At 40.5% G+C, this 22,178-nt stretch overlaps 1 protein-coding gene across 1 annotated transcript in view; it reads left to right on the top strand.

Annotated features, from left to right (window-relative positions):
• The first annotated feature begins 809 nt into the window (after positions 1 to 809).
• The window catches only part of yjefn3 (YjeF N-terminal domain containing 3), a 48,410-nt gene continuing 27,041 nt past the window's right edge, over positions 810 to 22,178 (top strand). Inside the window, exon 1 of the mRNA XM_071487470.1 lies at positions 810 to 1,144. Coding sequence (XP_071343571.1) covers positions 1,077 to 1,144 — 68 coding nt within the window. The 5' untranslated portion in view covers positions 810 to 1,076. The remainder of the gene's footprint in view (positions 1,145 to 22,178) is intronic.

Consider the following 22,178-nt stretch of genomic DNA (forward strand, 5'->3'; position numbering starts at 1 on the left):
AGACAAAGACTTGCATACAAATCTGCAATATAAAACAAAGTCTGTTCGCTGACCTGTAAGGAGTGGTCCCGTAGTCGGAACAAACTGGTGGGAGAGAGAGAGAGAGAGAGAGAGAGAGAGAGAGAGAGAGAGAGACCTTTAAAGAAGAAAGTCAGCTATTGTTTATTGCCACGACCCACTTATGAGCCTCATTCCTTGGCAGCTGCAGGTTCTCCCTGTGACACTACTATACATATTCTCCGTGTGCATTTGTGTGTGTGCTTATACTGCATGTTTGTGTGTTCTCATATTAACATTTTAATGATAGAAAGTGTTTTCCTCTTCTGACCTAAATCCATATGATTATTCTTCATGCATCAAAGTCCTTTTGGGGTCCCTTTCATATCACCCATCTTATGTGCTGGAGCTGCAAATTGTTGCTATGCACCCACTCAGGTACTATAGTATTATTATCTCATTTTAGATAATGGCCTTCACCCACCTCCCACTCCCATATGAAAGGTGTTAATGTTTGTGATTTCACTGAGCAGTCAAGTGTTTCCTCGTTCTGATGCTTGCTCTAGATTCTACATCAAGGGATCCTTTTGCCACTGAAGAGTATGCGTGAACGTGTGTGTGCGTCTGTGTTTGTGTGAATTTGAGGGAGGGTAGGCGGGAGGTGGGGTGGGGGATGCACCCTGGATGACTGAACAGCTATGGTTGCAGCAGCCTGAGCCAATCAGCCGGCGAGCACCATGCCTCCTGATTCTTAATTGGCTGGCTTTCCCGGTAAGCGCAGCTGATCCTCAGAGCCAGCTGGTTTTATCAGAGAATGAGTCGGGGCCACAGTGGGAGAGGAGAGGCAGAGATACAGAGGCAAGATTCAGAGTGTGTGTGTAGCAGCCAGTAATTATCCTCCAGTGTCTGAGCCAATCAAGAGCCACAGACCATTTAGATTCTCAGTCTATTCCCAGGATAAGAGGTAGACAGTGTGTTTATTGAATCAGAGTAAGAGAGAGAAGGAAGGGAAGTGTTTTCTTTGGAACGGCACGGCTCCTCTTTTCTCATATTCACCGAAACGTGCTGGGTGAAAACAGATGGACAAGATGAACCACAGCTCAGCTGAGGCAGAGGCTGAAAACATAGAACCACTGCGTTACCTCAGGTAGGCACCTGCCACTTTCTGTAGCATCTCTCACTCATGGTCTCACCTCTATTCTGCTCTATTGATTTTCTGATTCTTCATCTCTGTTTTGAACTGTTCTTTTTTTTCTGTTCTGTGCTTCGATTCTGTTTATTTTACAGTCACACAGATTCACGGGACTGTTGTTAAACCGATGCACAGTGGGAGAAAGAGATAAATAGTGGTGGGTAGAATTAGAGAGGAGAGACAACATCCAGATCTTCTCGTAAGACTCAGGAGAAGTCGTCGCATGAGCAGTGTTTGAAACAAGAGCAAGCTTTTAAAGGATAATGACATGGGAGGGAATAATGAGAGATCAACTATTTAAGTCACCAATACTGGTGATGATGACGATGAGGAAGGTAATGATAATGATGCCTGCAGAAATATCTTGGTCCATCTCAAGAAACTCTTACTCTACGTTGCCAGTCTTGAGTTTTTTTCATTGCTCTCATTCCACTCCAGTGAAGCCTCAAATTGAATTACATTTATGAGCGACTATTCAATTAGGAGGCCCATATTTAATTTGGCATCATCAGGCTACATATTACCAACCAAGCCAAGCTCCTGATGATTCAGTCTCATTGTGGATCAGATGAATAAGCAGTTAGTTTTTGATGTGTGTCCCCTGTAGCACCACAAGTTTTTACTTTCAGAGAAAGAAAAAGAAAGAGATTTTTGAATTTGACAAACACATATGTATACATATGTATATGTATACTGACACACAGGTAAATAGTTTTTCTGACCTTTGATACAGATACATAAACGAACAAACTATGCATGCACATATTGATTACTCTGTTGGGTTCCTCTTTAGATTCTAAACAGCCTTTAGTCACCACCTTGATAAAAGTTAGACACTCAAATGCAGCTCAGATAAAGACATGTTGGCCAGACGTAGACTGCACAGATTAAAAAAGACAAAACCTAATAATAGAAAACAATCCGTGGATAGGTAGCCAACTTAAGGCAGGGTCGAGTCTCATCTGTGGATGTGGTGTAGCCCAATGACCAACACTGTGATGACAAAAATTGTTTTATGTATGGTAATACATGAGTAAGTATGGTATATTAGAAACAAATAACACTTTGCATAAATTGCTAAAATCCAAATGTAAATTTGGGCACCACGGTTAACGGGCAACTCCACCGATTTTACTCATCAAAGACTGTTTACAAGTTTGATAAACTGCCTCAAGTGATGTCAGTTAAGTCAGCGCCAGGTCTGAAGACTAAAAGTTTGAAAATGAAAAAAGTTTGTGGGTATATTGTGAGATAGAAAACAGTTTACCAGACCTCTGCAGCCTGCTCTTCATCTCGAGGCCAATTAGCCACCACTAGCATAACACACCTGAATGTCCGACCAAACTGTTAGCAGTAGAGTTTCATTGTTGCTAATGTAGGCACTAGGCATCAGGCACCAGAGACGAAGAAGAGGAACAGAACATATGATATGTCTGGTTCTGCTGCATTGGTTTTTATCCATTAAAAAAAAACTGTCCATCATGAGTCCAATAATGTTACAGGCATGTAATGATAAATCGCTGGAGCACTCTTTTAACTACAGTAACACTTTGTGTATCTCCCATATAGATAGAATATTAATGGTATGATAAGCTATGAAAAGTCACACATGCACACGCACAGACGGTCGTACATACCAAACCCCTTTAAATACAAGGAATGGTGTTAATTCTGTAGTGTGATGACAAGATTAGAGTGTGAATGTGGTTTCTGGCTGTTTTTGTCTGCGTAAACTACTGTAAAATGGGGTGTGCTGTCACTCAGTGGGAAACATCACTGTTCTCATTCCTCCTTCAGCACATTCCAAATAGGATGATGCACTTAATATAGCCAAGACAGATGGCTTTCCTTTTCTGCGGATCATTTATAAATGCAAATTACTCTGTGAGCTGATTGATTTTACAGAATGTGTGGACATGCAGCACCTAAAGACATCTAATGTAACCCTGCTTTAAAATTCCTCTCCAGACATGTTTTCAACTATTTTAAAATACTCTGCTATGATTGATATTTTGTTTAACATAGTTTTTCCACAAAAAAGTGAAAAAATATATTAAAAAAACTGGGGCTGGAAGGACATTTATGCTTACATTCTAGGTTGACAGGTGAAACAGCAGAAAACATCGTAGAGAGTTTGAGCCTCAGTCAGACCCAGACTCAGGAGTTTGTTGAGGAGCGAGGAGTTTGTTGTGCGACAGTCAGCAGCTAGAGGATGTATCCTAACAGTAAGCGTAGCTTGTGATTGTAATTGGCTGACACAGTGGTTCCGCTAATGCAAACTCTCACTCTCTGTACTGACAAGGTTTCGGGTTTATTTTGCCCTCCCCCCGTCACTGCAAGTTGGTTCCTCAGGTTATCTGACGTATGAATTCCTGATTGTTTGAGTCTTTTTTAATGAGACTAATGAGTCATTGCTTCACTGTAGTTCCAAGGTGGAAATAAATAGTCATAGTGTTGACGGCTTATTTAGCTCATGATATGTCATGTATTATATAAAAAAAACATAATATGGATATGTTAACAAGGTTAAAAACTTGATTTTCATCGGAGGGGGTTTTTAAACTCCTGACGCCAGTCTGTCTCACATTCTCTATGTTATTGCCATGTCAGTCAGTGCACGTGCCTATATTAAATCGATTCATTAATGTATGTAATAACACTCTGCGCTGCCTGCATTTAAATTCTTCTCTATGTGTGTCGCAATCAGAGCCACTGAGGCTGGCAGATTAACCATCACCCGAGAGGCTTCATCCCAGTCCGAACACTCTCAGATCTTTGCAGCTTCATTGGGGCAGGCTGGCTGACAGTCAGTTAAGGCAGTCAATTAAAGCCCCGCTATAATACTGCAGGGGTAACTAATTATAGAGCTACTATCATCACCAGGGTCTATTTTGTATGTATGAGCTTGTCCTGTGATCCTGCGATAATTCATTCTAAAATGATATATAGATATATATCCATGGTTGTTGCCAATCAAATGAATAGCTGACAAGCAGCTGTCATGGCAACCTGTTTAAGTGCAGGCTTAGTGACGTTTTTGTGAACAAAGAAGAAATTAGGATCTAATTACTGTCTGGCACTATAAGCTTTACAATTTATGTAAAAAACAGGTGATAATATTAGCCCCGAGAAACCCTTGTGACAAAGCTGTTCAAGGATCTGATATAATTATATAGAAATTGTAAGTAATGTATTTGCCAGAGGCGAGAAGAAACCTATTAAGTTATGCATGAAAATCTAAATATGAGACGATCCTGCTGTTTTAGTGTGATAATGGTTGTGACTGCAGAAAGATCAAAATTAATTCAAAGCACAACGCATTTTGTGCAGCACTGTTTTTCCAGATTTCCAGATTCGACACACTACATACACACGATGAAACATGAAAAAGTGTCAGTAATTTAATCAAACTTAATTCAGACATTGAATAAAAATGAATTTCCCCACAATGCATGCGCTTTGGCAGCAAGTAGGAGCCTTAAAATAACGTGCAGTTGTTGCAGAGGCACTTGGTGAGATGCCTGAGGAGGTAGATAACCTGTAATGTTGGCAGTGGTTCTGAGCTGGTGATGACTTGGTCTTGGATTAGACACAGTCGCTGGTTGCTGTTTGTGCAGTTTTGGAAAGTGTGTGTGATTTATTCAGACAAATAAAGTGGCTCTACCTCTGTTTCCAAAAGGTCGATGCTCCCTGTTGTCTATGTCTCACCACCACAAGCTGTTTGATTGTTTCTGTTCTTTACTGTCAAATAACAGCAAATAATGTCCTCGCAGCAGGGAAGACCTGAAAATATCTGACTACAAAAGCCTGAATATTTTCCGAGCCAATCTGAATTTAGAAACTGTTCTGAGTAGCATTTTTTTTCTTTCAGGAGTGACTCAACAAACATCTGCCAACACAATATGCCACGGTTCTTTAATTCAAAGCATTACACTGTGTATATCTATGAAGCTCTTTTGAATGTAATTAGACACTTTTCTCCCTGTGGATCTTTCTGATGTTCTTTTTCACTTACTCCTCCTCGCCTCATTCTGACAGTGATGAATGTTCTAGCTCTTTGGTCCACCTTTCCCCTTTTGCCCACCTCACCTGGGATCTGGGGCCAATCACGCAGAGATTTTCATCTGCCTTTCCATTTGCTGGCCTGGCTGTCTGTCAACTCGCTGCCCGTGTGTCAAACTGTCTGACTTTACCTGCTTCGCCTTCATGTCTCTTTTACCTTGGCAACAATGCATATTGGGCTTATTGTAATTCCTTTGGCTTACCTCCCTCCTTTCAGATCCCTGCCACCAATTCCCATGTTGGCAACTCCGTTTGCCTGTGTGGCAGCACAGGCATTTATTTATAGGCCAAATATAATGATTGGGGCAGAGGGGTGGAGATGTAGAGAGCAAGAGTGAAGGGGAGAGATGATTTGCTTCTAGCGCAGTGTTTGGCCATAATTTCCCTCCTCCATTAAAATCAGATTAGCTGCAAGAGTTCTCCATTGCTGTGTTTGAGAGAGGAGCATGTGGAGGAGAGTGGGGTGGAAGGGAAGCAGGATGAGGACTGATGCAAGGTTTCAAGACAGTTATGGGATCTACAATAACGCTGCTATTTCTAATCTTTGCCTTGTAAGTAGCATTGAACGGCAGTAAAGTGTGAGCTAACATAATCAAAGATGTAGCCAGACAGCTCTAAGTGCATTCACACAAAAATGATTCAGTTACTTTGAGTACCTAGCTTGAGGTCGGAGTGAGATAAGGGTATTTTTATGGTTTACAACCACCGCGATTCAGCCACACTATCAGCTCCGTGAGGCTAAACGCTAATATCAACATGTTGACACGCTCCCAGTGGCAATGCTAACATGCTGGTGTTAAGTAGGTACAGTATAAACTTTGACATGTTCACCACCTTATTTTAGCACGTTAACATGCTGATATTTGCTAATTAACACTAAAGCCTAGCCACTTGAGCCAGATCGCTACTGTGGCCATTCAGTTGTAGCTGACATATTTTAGTCTGCACCAAATGCCGTCCCTAGAGCCACAAACCTAGTGTGGCTAAAAAACCAAGTAAGAGTTTTTTTTTTTAATTTCTGTGAGTCAAAGAAAAGACAGCTAAATTTTCCTCTTCTGTGATGAGATCGGGATGCACAGCAACCTACAGGCTTATGGGAAATGATCATTTGAAAGCAAATGTCGGAACTTTTTCATCCTGATGAATTCACAAATTCTGTTTTACCTGAGGACTGACAGCTCTTGTTTTCATGCCTCACCACCCCAAAGCACAAAACTCTGCTGATTCAGGTTTAAATTAGTCTCTAGGCAGCAGCCTTTGTGAAAGAAGAACACAAGAGAGCCATCCGAGGAAGGCTGAGCCAAGCCGCTGTCCTCCTCATTATGTCCATTGTGAATCATTTAAGTGATTTCAGTGTAGGGGGCACATAAGAGAAAACAACATTCTCCCCAGGGGGCCCCGGTTTGTTTTATAGAACACATACAATGACAGACAAAAAAAAAAAAAACACTTCTTAATCTTGCTTTAGCACAAGTTGTTTTGAGGAGAGATGAGAGGAGGGTGAAAAGGCCAAATACTTACTGAAGATTGAAATGACAGAGTACGTTTGGCTTGTTTATCTTCACTTAGGGTTTACTCTGACAAGCCATATACAATAATTTGTCCTTCAAACGGCAGTGTTTGTACATGGATTGTGTTGGTATGTGTGAGAGAGAGCGAGAGAGTGAGAGACATAGCAAAAAAAGAGAGGGAGGGGCCGCCTGTGATTCCTTCTTTGCAGAGGCAATTACAAATCATTTGTGCTTTAAATTGGCAAGATGTAATAGGGTCAGTTATCTAAGTGCTTTCATGTTACCTGCACAGACCTTCACAATATGTGTGTGTGCGTGTGTGTGTGCTGTCATAATGGGGGATGCGCATAAAGGGACATGGCAGAGCACTTTGGTGTGTGTGTTTCTTGCCTCCTTCACAGCTCTAACAACTGTTAGTTTTACATTGGCCTAAATAATGATGACAGAACTAGAGAACAGACTGTGCACATTTTAATGGTTAGTTTCTCCTGCTGTCACACTCATTACTAAATAAGGGGCAGCTCAGTATGTCTCATCCTTGAAAAACTGAAACTGAAAAAAATCCCTGCCCTGATTATCACTCATCTTTATGTTATTTCTCCCACCATTGGTGCCTCTCTACTTTCCTCATCTCCCCCCGTCTACAACACTGGACTCTCTCATGACGACACTACTCCCATTTTAAGAACACACAAAAATGGACGTGGTTACAGTGGAAGGATGCTCTGCAGAATTCACGGTCGTTTGAAGCGTGTTTCAAAAGAAACAATGCTCATGCATTATTCTTCTTTTACTATCATGATAAAGCACATACAGTAATTGAGATTGAAGCCTGGAACCTGGAGGAAAAATGTGACTGTGTATCTAAATGAAGCTTGTGAGAGTTTGTGATTATGTGTTAATGTGAGTAGTGTTGATTTGATGGGAGCTAGTGTCTCTTTGGTGGCAGCTGAATGCTTTCAAGTGCATCATCTGTAGAGAGCGTTTCATTTAAATGCCTTCAGCCCCCTCACTGCTAAATTCTCTTCAAATACTCACACTGACATACAGCGATGTGAAAGCAGCTGTCTGGAAGCCATGAAAACATATTTATTGATGAAAAAAATCTATGGTGTGGTTTAGGGCTATAATATGATTTTGAAGTTACAATTGTAAGTTTTTGCTACATAGCAGTGGCTTGCTGTCAGGGCAACGCAAGCAGTGCTTGCCCAGTTGAAGCTAAAAGTAGACATCAATTAGAAGGATACCGACCTTAAATCTGATCTGATAACAGTGTGCTGTCCCATAAAGGATCTTATTCCTGTTTGCATGGAGATGATTCCTCTGCAGGCTGCAGCTCTTGCAGTTACGTTATATCGCTGTACCTTCTGGTCAAGTGTGAAGGGGGTTACATACAGGGCAAATCAAATTTAATATCAATTTAATACTACAAATGATGATAATAACAAGTTAACACATTGATAGGAAAACAAGACAAATATCATCTTGACATTGCCAAAAGCATAAGCTGATTGCTTTGATGGTCATCGATCACCGAGAACATCGTCTATTGGGGCAACCCTACATATGAGCATATATTATGTGGAGTGGTGGCAATTATTCATGAATCCGTACTACTATAATCCTGTTTTTATTTCTCTTTATGTGCAGTAGTGGCAATTATTTGTGAGATCATGTCTGACTGTCATGACTGTCATTTTCTTGGGCATGATTGTCCCACTGATAAGGGCTGGAGTTTGTCAAGAGGAGAGGACAGCAGCCTTTCTTGGAGATTTCTGCATGTGCATTGAGGATAATCTGGGGGATAATCTGGGGTCATCCATCAGTGTGCGTGTCAAGCTGTCAAGTTTTGATATTGTGGCATTATATACATGCAGAAGTATGTGGAAACTGAACTTACGTATTAAGTGTCAAGAGGCAGAAGAAGCAAGTACTCGGGCAAATTACACTGATTTACACTGTCTATTAGAAAGGCTGTGAGATCAGCATCACACTTTCTCCAGTGGTGGAAAGCATCACCAATGTTAACCCTTGTTGCTATCACCTCTTCTACTGAAGTTAGCATGCTAACCAGCTAGCCCAGGCCTGTCTCGACACTTTCACTGTAGCCTTTAGTCTGCCCTGAAGACATGGCACTGCTCAGTATCTTAACTTCTTGTCTTGCAACAATCGTCACCGTCCGCTCCGGAAAGACACTACGTTTGGCGGCATAGACAACTTACAATTAGCCTTTTTTAATAATGTTTTTGTGTGTTTCAGCCTGAGCTGAACAAGTGGCAAACCTACTGCTCACCCTAGCCTAACATGTGCTCTCTTTGATGTGTTAAGGTGTACACCAAATGATGTTATTATGCTCAACATCTATTTTATTTTTCAGTCTTTTTTTGATAGCAAAAACAGTGTTAACACAAGCATATTTTTAGTTTCAAAATCAAGCATTCTTGCTGTGCAGTGCAGGGATTTGAGTTAGCTGACACTCTTATATGTATGATGGTGTGACCCGTCCACTGTACTTACACTTGGCAGGTGGTTTGGCCTCTACTGTCAGATCACTTTTCCTTTCCAAATGTATAAAAGTACTCAAAACTTGCAGTAGTGACAAGGCCTTTCATTTGACTCAGTGAGACAGAGCACCAAGCTATTATTAGAGACACCCCATTATTTCATTTGGCAGGTCCAAACTGTGCTTCAATTAACTTCTGTTAATTAAACTGTTCTGCTTTAATGTAATCTATTCATATGATATTTTAGTAATTTTGTTTTTTTTCACCCGACTTTCATCTGAAAAGAAGATGAACAGTAAAAATCTCATCTAAAATGTTTGTTAGAAAGATCCACCTCATGTTCCAGAGCTACGTTCTGGCTCTGTTTCTGATGTTGTGATGTTCTTGATGTTGTTTGCTCCCAAGATATCAGCAATGAAATTAATGTGGAAAATAACGAACAATCGAAATCATGGCCATGGCAAAAAAAATTTGATCCATGTTAAAAGAGTTTTTCATGAAAAAGCCTTCTGGATGTCAGATGTTCCCTTAGACATGCAGTATTATTAGTACTAATGACTTTTTTCATAACCCAGATGAATCCATCATCAATTTTGAAATGGTGGTACATACATAGTTAACATTTAATTACAGATTCAGAGAGACTACCTAGAAAGAGAACTGAATCACCAAGTCATAGCATGTGTGAGATGAACATTTGCTTACTTGTTTATATGCTTACTTACTATTTGTAAGGCTTTAATGTGTGTAGACAGGATGCATTGTCATCTTTTGCATCTTTTTTGGATATTGTGTCGACCATGCTACATTTGGAAAGCTGACAGGAATGAGAGAGGAAAAGAAAGGAAGAAGGATTGTAGGGATGTGTATCACTTTGTGGATGTGTGTAGATGATGTTGGTGGTAGGTAGTAGAGGATGTGAGTAGGTATTATCGCCCCCACACTTCTGTTTCTGTTACAAATAATAGGGTTTGGATTTCAACAAGGACGCCTGAGCTGGCTCCACTGTTATTTCTCCAAACTCTCCAAATGTTCAGACCTTATCACAGTCCAAAATATAGGCTCATGTCCAGGTTGAGTGTATGAGTCCTGATTGAAAAAAAACAACAACCTACCGGATGTAGTAGATGATTGCTGTAATTTAAGCAAACATACACGGTTTATTGTGCTGCTCAAGAGAAAATAATCTTTGTACCCCACCTCTGAAAAAGTCATTAGTGCCCTATATCCAGCATGAGCTCTGGTCTTGTTTTACATTATTGATTTCAAGTGTGGTATGATGCAAGGAATTGATTATTATAATTTCCTCCTGGCTTTGTTCTCAAACCCTGGCTGAGCTGTGTACACATGTGCACAAGCATTTACTTTTGAGTGGCATTGGCACACAGGGACGATCTATCAAGTCTTGTTTGGAGCATACTGACAGAGTAATCAGTCGTAAAGATTTATGTGGCATAAAGCTTCATTTATTCTGAGATTCGCGCTGTGGTGCTCATCACCAGAAAGTGACAGAGGAAGACAGTTTAAATCATCTGATATTTCCTCAGTGACAATGTCCTCGTATTGTGTCCTCCAAATATGCCATAAGTAGACTGTATATTCAGAGTTATAGAGGATTTTATTGCTATTCCTTGCCACAAATCCATCACCACATACCGCCATGACTAGTTCTTTCATATTTTTCCAGTCCATTTTACCTGCCAGCCACTAACTCACCTGCCATCCAGCATCTGTCATTCCCAGTCACACCAGCTGTTTCTCTCAGCGTGCCCCACCAGCTCCAGTCCAGTTGTCCCTCTAGTTTATATATCTGCCTGGCTGTGGACCCTCAATGGACCACTGACCTGAAAGGAAAGGGTTTCATGACCGTCACTAAGCTTCTTTTTGGTCACCATGCTGGTTTGTCTGTTTGTAACGTAGAGGAAGGTAAACAGTGAAGAAGCACGTAATGCAACGGCTCTGTAAACGCAGTGAAAGTCTCTCCAAGAAATGGAAAAATGAGCCAAATCTTATTTCTTAATGCCTTCACTTCGACTTAGTCATGACCATTGTGACTACTTTTAAATGTATAAAGAACAATTATGAGAGAAACAAATGGCTTGTAGCGAATCAACGCCCCTCCAAAATATGACATATGCAAGATAGGGAATTTGAAAGGGTAATTTCACAAAAACCTGAGAGCGAGAGCAGGAACCTGAGAGCAGAAGACTTTTGAGGGAGAGCATTACAAAATCTAAATGAAATGAAAATGAAAAAATAATGCACTCAAACTGAAAGACCATGCTCTTGAATAAAGATAGGAAAGAAACTCCATACTGGTCTGGAACTTCACTAGATCTGGGCCTGGTGCTAAGCCTAACTTGGCTACATCATGTGACCCTACCTTGTAAGTTGAAGCATCCATCATCTATGAAGTCATCCAGACTGTCGGTTTGCCTGTTTTCTACCTGCCTTTTTTTTGTTTTTTTTAGCCTTGTCTGCCCTGTTAGATTTCTGCCTGCCACTTTATTCCCTTTTAGACTTGGTTGAACTTTGACTGCTGACTTGTTGCTGACCTTAAGCTGCCTCCTTGTTTCTGTAAACTTTTCAAACTCCAGCAACTGAGTCTGTGAGTCTGACTATTGGGTCCAAGTCCTGTTTTACTAATCTTGTTTTTTACATCTGTCTTACACATCTCAGTATCTGCTATGGAGTTTAGAGGAGTAATGGTGGAAAAGGGCCCTACTTTCCTGCCCCACAACCTCCTGGGAGATCCTTTCAGGACATACAAGGGTGCCCCTGGGATCCCCTCTCCTCCTCCAGATGCCTGGACCAACCCCAGACTCTTGAATTATATCAACTCCTCTTCTCTCATCTGAGCAACACCTTGAGATAATTAAAAAAGATAAATATGAAAACACTCAGTATCTCCAGTGGAGTCTGATTACCATTTCTTCAGCAGGATTCTTTAGTTATTCAGATATTTCTATTTCAATTTACTTATTTTTTCTCAAAAGGCAGATCCTGTATCTACTTTCCACTTTTAATTTCTTTTCCCAGCAGCGTTTTTTCTCCTGAACCCTGTGGGTGACTTGCTGACAGGGGTCTGTTCTGAGGAATGTGACCAGAAAGAGAAGTGTTCTCATGGTGACAGAATGGGAGCGATGCCCACTAGCAACTGGCCTTATGTCGTCTCCACTGGAAAATCAATGTAGGGAGACAAAGATATAGATAGACCAACACAGACAGACGAGAGGAGAGGAGGAATCATTCAGATGGTGGGGAAATAAAAAACAGTGGGTGAGGATCAGTAAATAGGATTGAAAGGTGGGTGGTGTCTTTCCTGCCAGCTATAACTGGTTGTCACTCACATTACATTTGTGCCAGTTGCCATAGAAACCAACCCCGGCTACACCCCAGTGAGAGATGTTGCCTGGCTTACTAAGACGTACAGAGGTGATCTTTTTTATAGACCTTTGCAGAGACGAGGTGCTCAAGTTAAATCTGGAGGTATACTCAGTATTTTCTCTGTTCTGCAGTTACTGTAATATGTGATTGAAAATGAAATTGAATTGGCACAGAGGGATGAGGTCACACGGGAAACTGATGGTGAAAGCACGGAGTCAACTTGTTACGTGAATTCTAAATCGATGTGGTTTTTATTCAGTAAATGCTTTTGTGTCCCTGTGAGTTTAAGAAAGGAACAATCTGCGTTTGTCCTCAGGTATTATGTCACAAACTGTGTATGTCTTCATGTGTGTGTATGTGAGCATTTCAGCGTCTGAGTGTGTGCCACTGCTTGCAGCCAGGAAGGCTTTCCCAATTTTCTGTAATTGGGTTCACTGTCTCGCTCTGCTGAGTCCTGATTGTGGGTCTGTTTTGTTTCCCATCGGAGGAACACTGTCACTGAATTCTGATTATGTAAATGACTTTTCTTGTCTTTATGGCTCTGGATATAGCTCTGTTGTTTACCGTATCCTCCCTGTTCACTGACAGATTATATAATCAGAAATTAAAGTTGGCTTTTGAAAGTCAAGGTAATACTCCCAATGTAGCACAGTAATGTACACATTTAATTAGCCTGATGCTAGTTTTACAGGTTTGTTGATGAGGTACATGTACACTCCTAGGAAACAGTATATCATTGTAAAACAGATACTTTCTGGTTATCATTCAGAAGAGCTGTAAAACACCCCATAGCACGTGTTCACACACAAATAATTAACACTAGATTTATTTTGTTTATTAGGCAATTAATAACATAGAAGATATACTGAGCATTTTGTGTTCATTCTTGCCTAGGAACACCTCTCAGCCCAAGCTCAGATCATTTTTTTTAGTACTTGTCAGTAGATGTGCAGGGTAATTCATGCCTTCCAGATGTGATGGACAGTTAGACTCCCCGGAGGCCTGTAAGTCAGCGGGTTAATTGTGCTGCTGAAAGAAGCATGCGGTGAGAAAGACAGCAACCTGGAGAGGCAGACAGACAGAGGAATCAACAGACAATCAACTAAATGTTTACTCAAGGAGAGTCGATCAAGACACTGGAGAGAAGAAGAGGGTATGGAGAGAAAATGAGAGAAACACACACACACTGAAAAATGGACAGGAGCTGTTGGTTAGCCTTTTATGTTTTTTTATGAGATGCCTCTGTATATTGGTTTTTATTAGCTCACGTCTATCTGCGTCTACCTTGTCTTGCCCCTAAAGACAAAAATCTAGTTTCTATGCTTGCATTATCTGATAATTGTTGTAGTGATCACAAGTCAGTCAGTCATGTGGGAGGCACATGAGCTTCTGCAGTTTTTAATTATCTCTGTCAATTATGTCTGTTTATTTATCAGCAGGCGTATATGCAGCACGTACTGAACCAATTTGCACCAAACTTTGTGGGAAGAACCATAGACTTTATATAAAAATGGAAGTAAACTCCAGGTCTGAAAAGCAAAGCCAATGTGAAGTGCCTTAAATCTGCATTCTTACTAATGACCATCAAACTCAACTCTTTGTGATTTCATAGAAGTCTACAGGAGAATGACCCAACTTCTCACTTGCTTTATTACCTCAGTAAATGTTTTTCTAATGAGTTCATGGTCTCAATCGCTAGTTTTAAGTCTTCTTCAATACAACATGATGTTCATTTAGTAAATTATGGTCCCACTTTATGTTTTCCATTCATGAAAGTTAGTGGTAACTTTATATTTGCCCAAAAATGTCTTGTTCAGCGTTTGGTTGTTTAATTTTTCCAGTAAGTACATTACGTTTTCAGCCTGTTTTTTACTAGCCAAGATTAACATTCATTTTAATATCACAGTTATGATGAATTACGGACGCGCCTTGCTAACCAACGTAACTAGCTAGCATTAGCTGATACCTTAGTATTTGCTATGTTCGGTCAAAACTATTTAAACCTATTCAACCAATGTTAAGCTAACAACGTTTGTTTTGTGTTTCTGCCAAGTGTGAACCAGTTAGAGTACACTGCGTCCAAATTAATAAAATGTCCATGAGTTTGTTGAGATAATTCAAGTTAACATAACATTTTGCTGCATATGTTGTATCTTTAAAGTTAAACAGATGGAAGTGTTTACTCTTCCATCTGTTTAACTTAAAAGATTTATTGACAGTACACGTAAATATAACATTTAAATTTCCTCATCTAAATGTGAAATAACTACAGCCCTTTTTTTGAGCACATGGAAAACCCTGAACAGATCTTTCCAATCTGTTACTTTGAAATGATGTTGTTGATGCTGTTGTCGGCGCAGAAGACTCATTTAAGATGACTCACACAGACACACACACACACACACACACACACACACACACACACAGAATCTCTGTTTAGAAATTTCTATTCTACTTCATTCACAAAATGATCACATCACATAAAAGTTATGTGTTTTCTGCTACAATGCACACTGTAGAGAATAACATACTCTACATACCTTTATTACATGTATTATTATTACTAAAGGAGGAAGAGAAAGAACTGAATATCTGACACACCAAGCAGGGAGAGCAGGAGAGTGGGAGGGAGAGACAGAAATCATCCGTAACTGCTACAGAAACTAGCAGATCTCAGTAGCATGGAAACAACATAAACAGCAGCAACTGGAAATGAGACGATACAGTTATGGCAGCACAGCAATAAAAGCCCTGTTAAAAAATAAAGAGTTTGTGTCCACTGAAATGGTAGAGGGCTTTTTATTTGAAATGATTACAGCAAGTGTTGAGTTTGTATTAACATGTAATGCAATAACTTTCAGACGGCAAATTGAAACAAGTGAAAATGAGGCTCTGTACTAAAAACTACAGCTAGTACCAATTCTACATATCAAACTGAGAGAATTATAGATAAAGACCTGACTGTAGAAAGTCTGTTTCATTCTGGAGTTAAAGGAGATAAAGGTGGAACTATTGTGGATGCTAGATGGAGGCTGTGTGAGAGACAAAATGAGAAAGCTAGCCTGTCGAGGCGCCCTGCGTGGTACAGGTTCGGGGGGGGGGGGGGGGGGGCAGGATAGAAAGCTTTGACAGATCTGTAATGATCTGTCAAAGCTTTCTATCCTGCATTCAAACTCACTTCACACTGAGTGATGAGCTATGTGGAGGTGAGAAAGGGCTGAACTTCTCTCTTTAGCTTGACAACTATTGCTGTCCTTTTTCATGTGAACAACCTAGTGCAACACTTTGAATCCAGCAGAGACTGTGTGAAAATGGGCGCCGTTGTATCCATATTTAATCAATATTATTGTGTCTCCTTCCTCTCTGTGATGGCTGGCTTGGAAAACAGAGTGCCTTTCTTTGTATTCAATGTGAACATTGGGAACAACTATAAACGCTTTTAGTTTCCGATGTAGTCAAACAACATTTTGCTCAAACGTTTTCTGATCAGGCATAACCTTTACTCTGTCCCACAAAGGGCTGTTCCACAGTGCTTGCGCTGGCTTCCACGAACACATGTGGCCTTCCTGTTCACTGCACCCACTTACAAATTGGAGGGCAAATCCTGAAGGACGAGAGCAAGTTTTGCATGAGTGTGTACCTATCAAATGTTGCAGACAGTTCGCATACACCCGCGGAGGAGGTTGTGTGTACACTGCATAGACCATGATTTAGAGCTGTACAGCCTCTAGTAGCTTGATGAGAGCAAAGTCAGCATCACTGCTATGACACCAACTCAACACCAGAGTGAGACTTTGTGTAAGATGAAGCACTCTAGAGAAATGGCCATACTATCCGAATCAATGTGAAAACCCTAAATGCCAAAAGCAGGACATGTGCCGTTCCCTCAAAAGCAACAGGGTAAACAGGGGAAATCTGAAAATACTACTATACTACTGACCTGCAATCACCAAACCACTCATACCTAGCAGCTTCTTCTGCTGATTGCACTGTACCATTTAGTAAAATCATACATTTATCTGTACCACTGCAGTGTGAAGACACGAAACCTGGGTAGAGGCGAAGTTCCTGTTGTCCAGTTCCAGATCTGCATCACCCAAACTGAGCACTGATCTACGCCTCTTAATGACCACTGCATGTATAGATATAGTGAGTTTGTATTTAGTCACCATCTGTCCTCCTACCTACAATTCAAATTTAGAATTAAAGTATCAAGCTGTGAATTACTTCACTTTTAGGAACATCCATATTACGACCATATCACACCATAGTAAGGTGTTCCATCTTAATACTATATTGTAATAAAGACAAAACAGAAGAGGAATTAAATAATGAATATAAATGAATATAGAAGAAACTGATTATGACCTAGAGCAGAGTTAGTAAAGGGGAAGGTTTTGAAGTGCTAACAGTTAAAAGTTCCTCTGTTGATTAAATTTCCCCCCACAGCACACTCAAGGTCAAAGTAATGAGATTAGCCAGCGCTGAGGAGATTTAATATTGGCCATCCATTTAGTTATGCAAAATAAGAATAAGAATATGAATAATTTAATAAGAATATTAAAAAACTTGGGTTTTTTGGTCAGTAACTATGGACTTTTCCTTGACCAGTAGTGACCAGACATAAGTTTTTGTTTGTGAGGCTGTGATATGTCTTGCCTGTTTAAGTCCCATAATGCAGTTGAGTGATGAGTTGCATGCCAGTTTAAGCAGCAGTGCATCAGCGGTCGTACTGATGAGTGGTGGATCTCCTAATTTGTGCAAGTCTTTGTAGGTCGTTTTTTTTTTATGCTGTAGTGGCATGAATGAAAACCTGAGGTTAAAGTCTAATGGTCAACCATCAGTCCAATATCTGCCAGTTGGCTATATTGATATAAACCAGTGGAATAAAACTGAGCTGATGAAGGTGTTTGTGTAGGCGGCAGTGACAGAAGCAGGCATTGCGTGATGGTTCCTCCCCCACATCACACCTCTGCAGTGTGCGGAAGAGACATCTGTACCTTCTTCTCCCCCTGCTGTTGCTGCTCTTTCACCTCCTAATCATCTTAGAGGGAGGTGAGGAAGATTGACTAAACGCACACATAGGCACACTCACATGAGCATCATGTGTATGTCCCAGGACTGAGACACACACACAGACAAACACACACACACACACACACTCTCACACACATGCACACAGAAAACCACCAATTCCTACACTACACCCTGCTAGGTTCCCCAGGCTGCACAGCTTGTGTGACATTCTGTTCCTAATGTATGGGAAATGCCACATGTGCATACATTACAGCCGAGCCTGTCAGTGCAAAAGCCACTGGTAGCCTGAGGTCACAGCTGCAGACATGGACCTTTAACAGACAAACTTGACACCAAGGGTGAGTCTGGAGCCGGGAGAAGGTTTGAGCGGCAGCTGGAGTTTAATATGCATTTCTGAAGTTGTGAGGCTGTTCCATGCGTTTGCGTGAATAACACAATGGCTAATTGCTTCTGTGAAACGCCACTTGACTGACAGAAGAGTTTCGTGTTTGTGCGATTGGCTCAGATCACTTGCATCCCCTCTGAAGCTGCAGTTAGTCTCTCTTTTGTCCAGGTTTATTGTCATGCCTGGCTGCTCAGCTTATTAGAGATGTGAAAGCACCATTAGTATGAATCATATACTTACACTCATTGATTTGATTGTTATAATTGTGTGCTTTCAGAACAAGCTCTCCACCTGCAGTAAGAGTATTGAAATGTGGGTAACTGAAGAAAGTGAAAATATCATGCTAATGCAATCCAGATGTCCTGTGTTGAGGCCTCTTGTCCCTGGCAGCTGTAACCGGACCTGTGTTCATCCTAATAGGTTATATTAGTGAGTTTATAGTTTATAGCTTCTTTCCAATTGGTATGTTGTTTTTGGGCAAGTGGCCAATTATGGTCTTCTGCTTTTTTCTAAAAAAAAACCAACTATGAATAATACTTTGATCTCTTGGTTTCAAGGTTGCCACCATTAGTGTTGTTTTGTTTTTTCTGCTTTGAGTGTTTTTTTCCTAAACAGGGCAGCGTTTCTTGTTGATTCCGGGTTGATTCTCAAAGCACGCAATTATAACACAGTGGATATGTATTATTGAACAAAGAAAAAAAAAAGATCAACAAATTATTCAATTTTACTTTCACACTGGCAACTCCTCTGTCACTCCTCAGCATTGTTTGCAACTCTCCCATCATGATCATTGGTTTTTATTCAACATGCCCCTTAAGAATGCTCTCCTCATCATCACCGCTATCAGCCTTGGTCTCTTTACACCTCTAATCATACATTTCTCTCAGCCACCTGCTACCCAGGCATCGTAAACACACCCACACATGCGCCCACGCACACACACATATGCATACATCCTGTGCATGGCAGCATAGCCACGAAAGGTCGGCCGAATGCCAGTTTCGATGTGATGGCTTTCTGGTCCCTCTCATGGTTCCCCCTACTGCTGTGCTCATCAATTATACACAGCCTGTGCATTGTGTGTTTGTGTGTATGTGTGTGTGTGTGTGTGTGTTTGTGTGTGTGCAAGTGCACTTGTGTGAAGCTGTAGTTGTGTCAGAAACAAAACCTTGCTTGGTGTAAGGGTTTCTGGCCAAACATGAGGTTGGGAGAAAGAGAGACAGTGGCTGTGTGGGTTTGAGGCTGTGCTTTTCATTAATGTGTGCTCGGCTTTGTATGTGCAACGTGTCTGTTCCTCTCAGTGAAAGAGAATTTACTCAGGAGAGACAGGCACATTCACATACATATGGTGAACACACACACACACACACACACACACACACACACACACACACACTCACAGGATGGTTAGGCAGGATGAAAATGAGCAGTTTATGTGAAGGGAATTCAAAGAAAGTCGAGATTTTTCAGCAGCAGCATCATTTTCTTTTTTTTTGTCCTCCCCTGGTTTTGTCTGTGGATTCTCTCATCTTGTCTTTTATTGGTGATGCTACAAAATAGAGCCATAAAAAATGTGAGCGGGAGAAGGAAATCATTCTTTTGGATCCACAGAAGCCGGGATGAATTGAGCCCCCATGCTCTCCTGCAGGGGCTTTAAAGTCTGCAACGGGGACACTTGCTGAAAAAAAAAGAATGAAATTATGCCGCAAGTTTTATTTTCAGTTTCACCCATTCACCCACGCTGCATCCATGAACCCTGAAGCATTCATCTTCCTCACTGGCCACTTTTTGAAAGGTCTTTTTTTTTTGCACTTCAGTCTGATGACAGATGTGCCTTGTGCAGGGACAGAAGTAAGTAGGGCCCTTGTTTCAGCACATGGACATTATGTAGTACATATTTTACAATATTCCTTAGGTGTGTTTCTTTAGCTTGAGTGTAGAATACAACAGAATAAAACACAATCACCCATCTGTAACCACCGAGAGAGCTGACAGAAGGATACAGGCCTCATGGTGGGCCCTCTGTGAGTCCTTCATTTGACAGCTGAACCTGTCCTGTTGTCTCTCCTCAAGGGAGAAACTGGCAGGGGATAAGATGCAGAGAGGGAAAGATGAAAAGGTTGCAGCATACATGCCCTGCAGGCTCATAACACCTCCACCTCAGCTTTCTATTTTTGCTACACCACAAAACAACATTGCATGTACAGTAGGTGTAAACACCTCATTTGGAAACGGCAGTCGTCAACACCAGATTCAACCTCTGTTTAAAAAGTCAACAAACAATTATCTTGTTGCAAGTAAAGACTCTACAGAAACTGGTGTAGTAAAGGTCACACTAATGATGTCCTCCATGCTCCTGGTTCTGATGGCTGCACTGCTCTCTAACAAGCTTTCCAAGTCTAAATCTCTAGGTATAAAAATGGATCTGCTTTTGCAGTCATACTTTCAAAACTCTCCAACAGCATTCATTTGGAGTTGGGTTTGTGTGCACCTGATGAATGTAAGTTCAGGATCCATTCCCGTGTTTTTGGTCTGCAATAACTCTGAGCAAATATCTGGGTCTTCAGCTGCAAAATGCTTCATTATGTTCACTATCTTCTTGTAGCTTGCAGTGGGTAGTACTTGCAGTACTTTAGCTTTTAGCTTAGCTTTTTAGCTTTTTGCTAAAAACAGCAGCTTGCTGAGAGTGAACCACAACAATAAAGTTGTGAAGCAGAAAACCAAAACAATAGAGCAAAAGAGTTGGATGATAATTTTCTATGGGTTCATCACTACAAGTGACTCCTTTCACATACAAGAGATCCCTTGTTAGGATAAAAAACATTGAATATTAAACAGTGGTGTCATAAATTATTTTTCATAATCATTAATTTTAACATTTTATCCTCATTCTTATTGAAGTAGTAATAAAGTTGGTAGTTACCTATATGAAATGGATGATTAACAGTAACATGGTTATACCCTAAGTACAGTATAACACTAGAGTTTATGATGGCATAACAACATAACCTGCTCAAAAGAGTAATGCATATTTTTAGCATTGCAGTCATATCAAATTGTCAGACTTGCAGTGGGCAGTTTAGAAAAAAGTAGCACAACTGACGCAACAGAATCAGAGATTTTATTACACATATCTTTTTTCCTTGTTAAAACCAGGCGTCTACATTACCTATAATGCAACTTGTTCACCAACTATTTGGTTATAGTTATACTAGTAGCTAGTAGTTTATTAAAACAACATACATAAAAAAATGTATATGCTTATATTTGTTTTCCTTATTAATTTTAAACATGTCTATCTTCACATTCTGGGAAAGTGGTCTCAGACTTTTGGACTCAACTGTATATAACATGAACATATATTGTATTGACAGGCTAGTGGATATGTATGTAACATGTTTACAATATAAGCATACATACATAAACATACATATCTCTATGGGCTAGACATATATATCAATATAGATTTTTTTCCAATTTCTAATAGTTTTTTTTAAATATAATTTTTAACGTCTATGTTTTTATTTTAAATGCATATATATTTCACATATACGCATGTAAATTCAATATATGTACATATATTTGCGTATGGGTATTCTGTGTCCTCCTCTTATTTTCTATATCCGTCCTCCTCCACATTTCTCTTCCTGCTATATTTCCCCCTGACTCTGTTACACTGTGTCCTGTAGCTAACCAGCCGTGACATCTGGAGCCAAATGGGTGTAAAAGCTGCAGACACGAGCCTCATGGGATTATAGACCAGCCTGAAAAACAGTAAACAGAATGTCATTCACTTCAAGTTGGTTTCAGTGGTTCTATCAATTCCCAGTTAACATTAGCCACATAATGATAGACCACTGACACTGATTAAACACTGTCTCATGTTGCCACATTCAAGCATTGCGCTCTTAGTTTGCAACCTGGGAGAAAAGTATTTATTTAGCCATATCCAGCAGAGAAGGCTGGAGCAAGACCGTCCTCTTCATGGCAGGGTTTTATTTGTCTGACTTGTTCCTTTGTATCTCAATCATGCCGGTGGCAGCGGTTCTAATTATGCCGTGCCACTTTCTCACCCTCAGTTCCCCTTGTCTGCTGCCTGTCCA

This window comes from Trachinotus anak, unplaced genomic scaffold (genome assembly GCF_046630095.1).
Source record: "Trachinotus anak isolate AG129_WGS33_773 ecotype Australia unplaced genomic scaffold, CSIRO_AGI_Tana_v1 ptg000010l, whole genome shotgun sequence".
NCBI classification, from domain to species: Eukaryota; Metazoa; Chordata; class Actinopteri; order Carangiformes; family Carangidae; genus Trachinotus; species Trachinotus anak.